The sequence below is a fragment of the Chrysochloris asiatica genome, unplaced genomic scaffold (assembly GCF_000296735.1).
Source record: "Chrysochloris asiatica unplaced genomic scaffold, ChrAsi1.0 scaffold00146, whole genome shotgun sequence".
Classification (NCBI taxonomy): domain Eukaryota; kingdom Metazoa; phylum Chordata; class Mammalia; order Afrosoricida; family Chrysochloridae; genus Chrysochloris; species Chrysochloris asiatica.
This window is the reverse complement of record NW_006408664.1, coordinates 1,041,107-1,047,979: the sequence shown is the minus strand read 5'-3', so window position 1 is coordinate 1,047,979 and position 6,873 is coordinate 1,041,107. Positions and strand designations below refer to the sequence as shown.

General features: G+C 36.0%; 1 protein-coding gene across 1 annotated transcript in view; it reads right to left on the bottom strand.

Annotated features, from left to right (window-relative positions):
* GABRR2 (gamma-aminobutyric acid (GABA) A receptor, rho 2) overlaps positions 1–6,873 on the bottom strand; it is a 51,653-nt gene that overhangs the window by 22,799 nt on the left and 21,981 nt on the right. Inside the window, 1 exon segment of the mRNA XM_006870621.1 lies at positions 4,654–4,721. Within this exon segment, the coding sequence (XP_006870683.1) occupies positions 4,654–4,721 (68 nt within the window).

Below are 6,873 nucleotides of genomic sequence, written 5' to 3'. Positions count from 1 at the left end.
ATGCCACGTTTTTCTTCATAGAACCCAGCTTCTCAGATTATTTGCTCAGCATACAGGTGGAATAAGTACTTACTTTAATTATTGCATTCTTTCCTGTGTCTCCCACTACCTTCATCTTTCCTTTGCTAACCTCCCTCTTGTTGTATATTGCCTGCTCTGACACCCATATTAGCATGTGCCTAAACTCTAGCCCATAAACAATTTTCTCTCCTCTTCCCCTCATAAGCATCATAGATTGCTTCTTTAATTAAGAAAACTTTTTCTTAACTTTTTACAATATTGGTATCATACAATAGTTATCCTTTTGTGATTGATAATTTCACTCAGCATAATATCCTCCAGGTTTATCCATATTGTGATGTGTTTCACAGATTCATCGTTATTCTCCAATGATGCAGAGTATTCCATTTTGTGTATGTACCAAAGTTTGTATAACCATTCTTCTGTTGATGGGCATTTAGGTTGTATCTATCTTTTTGATGTGTCTTTTGTAGACTGCATACTGAAGGGTCCTGTTTTCTTATCCATTTGACTCTTTCTGTCTCTTGACTGGTACATTTAATCCGTATACACTCAGTGTAAATCTCAATAGATATATGAATTTATTGCTGTCACTTTGCTATGTGTTTTTTTGTGGTGCTGCTGGTTTCTTTGTTCTACATCATTTTCTGTGCTGAGTTCATTTTGTTTGTGGGTTTTCTTTACTTTTTCTCCTGTTGTATTAATATTTACTAAATCTTTCTGGTTTTCCTCTTTTTTTATTTTGATGTGCAGGTATATTCATTTGTTTTGAGGTTACCATGTAACTTATTAAATTTTCCCTATTTAAAACAGTCTGTTTTATCCTGCAATCTACTTAACTTCCTAGTCATTTGGAAGTTCTGGATCTACACTATTCCCTCTTTTTGCTTTGTAATTAACTTCACTATAAATTAATATCTCTGGTTCCCTATTTTCAATCTTGTAGGTTTGCTTTACTTTAAATACTTCTAAAGTTCTGGGTGTTATTATCATGTATGGTAATCTCAGGTTGTTGTTTACTGTTGCTGATTTTTAGTCCAAAGAATATCCCTTAGTATTTTTTGTAGAGTTGGTCTGGTCATTACATATTCCCATAATTTCTGTTTATTAGGAAATGTTCTAATTTCACCATCATATTTGAGGGACAGCTTTGCTGGGTATATAATTCTTGGTGGGCAATTTTTTTCTTCCATTGTTTTATATATGCCATCACATTACCTTCTTGCCTGCATGGTTTCTGCTGAGAAATCAGAGCTGTCTTCTTAGTTCTCCTTTGTAAGTAACATTTCATATTTCCTGAGCTGCTCTCAGAATTCTTTTCTTATTTTTGGTTTTGGAAAGTTTGATTATGGTATGTTTGTTTTGGTTATATTCTTTGGGAATCTATCCTGTTGGGGTTTGTTCAGCTTCTTTTTTGCTCATCTTCTTGTCTTTCATGATGTTAATGAAGTTTTCTTCTAACAACTCTTCGACAATTTTCTCTGTGCTTTTTAATTTTCTCTTTCTGTTCTGGAATTCTGATCATCTGTAAGATGTTCCTCTTCATCGTGTCCCACAGAACTCTTAGGTTTTCCTCAGATTTTTTTCATTCTTTTTTCTGATTGTTCTTCTAGTGTACTAGTATTGAGAGATTTCTCTTCAAGCTCAGTAATTCGGGCTCCCATTGCTACAAAACACTTATTTGCCCATTCAACGTATTGTCCATTTCTGAGATCTTAGTATTAATCTTCTGGATTCCTTATTCCAGGTTTTGTATTATTTCAAAATTTGCATTTATTTTGTCTGTTTCTTCTTGCAGTGTTTTCCTGAATTCTTCTAGAGTTTTTCTGTGTTCTTCTTGCTTTCCTCAATCTTTCTGTCAGTCCTTATAAGGCACTTAAATAACATTCTTTTAAATTATTTTTTAGTTAGTTACATTACCTTTCCTTCCTGGGAAATATTTTGTGGCTCTGCATCTTGGTCATTTTTTTGAGCCATTCTCTCTTGTTTCTTTGTGTGAGCTAAAATTGTCTGTTGTCTCTGGAACATTTTGGGGCTGTTGTATTTGTATTTAATTGATGATTGTGTGTTGATGTGCTCTTAGGCTCTCACTAACTGTCTCCTATGGGTGTAGTTATAGAATGAAAACATGTATACTGTTCTCCTTTGCTGTTCATGCATATCGGTTTAGGGTAGGCTTGGCTGTTGTTGGTTTCTCTCTACTGTTGATCAGGTGACATAGGAGCTGGTATTAGCTTTTGCCCAGTGGGTGGGGCTGCAGAGGGTACAGTTGTGGCTGGCCTGTATGGGTAAGGTTGCTGTCTCCTGTTAAGTGTGAAAAAAAAAAAAAAACCTACCCACAGACACACACAGAAAACAAAACAGAATAAACATACAAGGAAACAACAATGAAGAAAAAAAAAAGCCCAGATAGCAACCAGTAAAAAAAGAACAAAATAACTATAAAGATAGAAGAGGGACAAGGAAATGGATCCATAGAAGAGAAAATATGAAAGGAAATAAAAATAAGAAATTTTTAATATACTTAGAAAAACAAGAGAGAAGAAAGATGAAAAGAGAGATTCGAAAGTAGTAAAGAAAAATCAAAAGGGGGGAAAGAAGAGGAGAAATGAGAAACAGAAGAAAAAGTAAAACAAAAGCAGAGATATAAAGGATAAAATTCAAAGGAATGGAAAGAGAAGAAGAAGGTAGAGAAAGAATAAACAAAAACAATGAACCAACAAAAGGAAAACAAATAAACAAACCCCAATACAAAAACAAATGGTGCAGCCTCTGGATCTAGAGAGGAGAAAAGTCTGGTGCCTCCTCAGAGTTCCTGGTCCTAGGTGGAGTTCCTATTGGCCTAGGTGTTATCTATATTCAGGGCACTCAATCCAAAAGTAGTTTGAGGTGGTCCTTTATGTGGCTGGTTTCAATGTCTGTTAGGACCACAGGGCAGCTGGGGCAGGGTGCCTGGTTAAATGTTGGGCTGGTGGCTCTGGGGGTTCTGTAGGTCTAGAGCCAATTCCACCTGAATCCAGGCACCAAAATGGTGCAGCCTGCCCCTGCCTTACTTACATTGGTGAGGCTCCCAACCATATGGCTCAGACTCCTGGAATGCAGGGTCTGTACTAGGGGTAGATGACAGTGAGAGCTGGCCACACCTCTGGTCAGGGAAGCGTGGGGGGAAAGAAGGAATTGCACCTTTCCCATCATCTCTGTGAAACTGGTCTGCCAGGTCTCCTTCTGTTGCTAAAGCTGTTCACAAGATGGTAGTGCTGCATTTGGACTGCTGTTTAAAAGCCAGTCTCCATCTCTTATCGTCCTTGCTCAGCTTCTCCTCCCAGCAAGCACTCTAACCTTTCCTCTAAAGTTCAGGGTTCCAGATTTTTCATCTGTGTCTATTTCATTTGGTCTCTTGTATCTATTATAGCGGCTACGTGTAATGTGATTACCTAGTCTGCCATCTTGCTGGAAGTCTTTACCTTCAATTTATGAATAGGGTTTTCACAGCCAATTTTTTCACAAGTAGATTAACAGGCCTTCCTTCCTAGTCTGTATTAGTCTGGAAGCTCTGCTGAAACTTGTCGACCACGGATGATGCAAGTGGTATTTGAAATATCAGTGGCCTAGCTTCCAGTATCACAGCAACATTCAATCTACCACAACATGATAGACTGACAGATTAGAGATATCCGTAGAGGTGAAGAAATAAAGACATTTTCCTACACTAATGAAGCTTATAGTCAAGTGTGGGAGAATTATAAATATAGCAGACTTATGAATGATAATGTGGGCTATGAGAAAAAACACACCACCAAGTCATGAAACAAAATGTGTATGAGTCATTGAGTGAAAAACTAATTTGTTCTGTAATCTTTCTCTCAAATCACACACATACAAAAAAATTAAAAAGAAAAAGAACTCAGGAGAGCTCTAAGTTAGGTGGCCAGAGAAACCTCCTTAGACCTGAGACCAGAAGGATGAGAAAGAGACAGTTGTGGGGAGGGTCTAGCCAAGAGCCTATAAGAGGATCCCCAAGACAGAAGATCTTGAAGTTTGCAAACTAAAGGAGGGGCTCACCAAAAGAGGTGAATGGCTGGGACTGGGAAGTAGGTGGGCCTGGGGCTCCCCTCTGTGGACAAGTCCCAGCAGTATGGAAAAAGGGCCTACACATGTGGTGGTGAACACAGTGCCACTATGGTATGCTGGGCACCACCAAAGAGCATGCCAGGGAGCAATCCTCATGGTAGGCAGTGAAAACTAAAGAATGGCAGAATTTCAACCTGGAAATGTCTCTTTCTTTTATTCCTTCAAGTGTGGCTTATGTGATCACTTGCATCGCTTAATGAGTGTGTTCAAAATGTAGAGTCCTGATCCTCACTTCCAGAGATTCTGGGGCAGGAAGTTGGCACAGGGCACAATAACATGCACTTAGCCAACTGCCCAACTTATTTTTGCCCATGAAGATTGAGAACCCCTGCTGTAAATTTACATCCCATGGGCTAACTTCCAAGCCCCATTTGTAAGACATCTAGCTCCAGCTGCCACCCACACAGGCCAGGTTGCATCAACAAGGCCCCACCCACTCTCCAAGCTCCCACTGAATCTTAGCCATATGTGGTTCCCTGGAAGCTGCCCTGCTATGCATACCATGTCCACCTCAGAGATGCTGTCCAGGCTCTCCACCTGCACATCCACACCCACCGGAATGGCAGGACCTGCAAAGGAACAAAGGCAGCTGGTTAAGGTTATCTGTCACCAGAATTCTTATCTAACCTTTTCTGGGGAGAATGAAGCAATGGTTCTGAATTCTTTCAGAGTTTTCTTGTCAGTTCCACATATTTTGGATGCCTGAACTTTCTCCATGAGGGGCAGGAATTATGTCTGCCTTAGTTGTCATTCTTGGGCCAATATGGGTGTTTACTGTATGCTGGCTAGATGAATACATGAGCTGGATTACTACTTTCTATATCCCAACACTGTCTCACAGCAGTATGTAGAGGAAATGGTGCTCTAATGCTCGGCAGGGTCACTATGGGTCAAAATCGACTCGACGGCACTTAACAACAAGTGCTTGAATGTCTGTGGGTGATACAAGTGGTTAATGTGCCTGGTTCAATCTATCCATGGATGTCTCAGAAGAAAGAGCTGGCAATCTACTCCCAAAAAATCAGCCATTAAAAATGCTATGAAGAGCAGTTCTACTCTGACACACATGGGATCACCATGAGAACAGCAAATGTTATTAATGCTTGAGTGAAGACTCTGGTCATTTGTGTTAATGTAACATATCAAAGGGACAGAATGAAGCTGTTAGAGCTTCTGGCCTGGGGCAGGGACACCTGTATGTCCATGTCTGAATTTATTCCAATATTCTCATATGCACAATTCCAATAAACGCATATACATAATTCCAATAAAAGCATATACGTAATTCCAATAAATGCACATATATACACAATGATAATAAACGCACGTATACATAATTCCAATAAACGCATATATACACAATTCCAATGAACCCATATACATAATTCCAATAACCACATATAAATAATTCCAATAAACACATATACGTAATTCCAATAATCGCATAAACATAATTCTAATAATCACATAAACATAATTCCAATAATCACATATACATAATTCCAATAAACACATATTTATAATTCCAATAAACAAACACATATAATTCCAATAAACATACATATATAATTCGAATAAACACAGATACATAATTCCAATAATCACATATACATAATTCCAATAAACACATATATACACCAGTCCAATAAATGCATATATACATAATTCCAATAAACGCATACAAATAATTCCAATAATCACATATACATAATTCCAATAAATATATATACATAACTCCAATAATCACATATACATAATCCCAATGATTGCATATACATAATTCCAATAATCACATATACATAATTCCAATAAATGCATACATAATTCCAATAATTGCATATAGATATTTCCAATGATAGCATATACTTAATTCCAATAAACACAGATATAAAGTACCAATAAACACATATACATAATTCCAATAATCACATATACATAATTCCAAAAATCACATACACATAATCCAATAATCATGTATACATAATTCCAATAATCACATATACATAATTCCAATAAAAACATATACATAATCCCAATAATTGCATATCGATAATTCCAATAAACGCATATACATAATTCCAATAAAAGCATATACATAATTCCAATAAATATATATATACACAATTACAATAAATGCATATATACAATATTCCAATAAACACATATATACATAATTCCAATAAACAGATATACATAATTCCAATAATCACATATACATAATTCCAATAAATACATATACATAATTCCAATATTCTCATATACATGATTCTAATAATTGCATATATGTAATTCCAATAAATGTATACACATAATTCTAATAATTGCATATACATAATTCCAATAATCGCATATACATAATTCCAATAACTGCATATAAATAATTCCTAATTCCAATAATTACATATACATAATTCCAATAAACACATATACATAATTCCAATAAACGCACATATATAATTCCAATAATAGCATATATAAACACACATATATAATTCCAATAAACACACATACATAATTCCAATAATCACATATACATAATTCCAATAAACACATATACATGAAACCAATAATCACATATTGATAATTCCAATGAACACATATACATAATTCTAATAAACACATATACATAAATCTAATAAACACAGATACATAATTCCAATAAACACATATACATATTCCATTAAACACATATACATAACTCCAATAAACACACATATATAA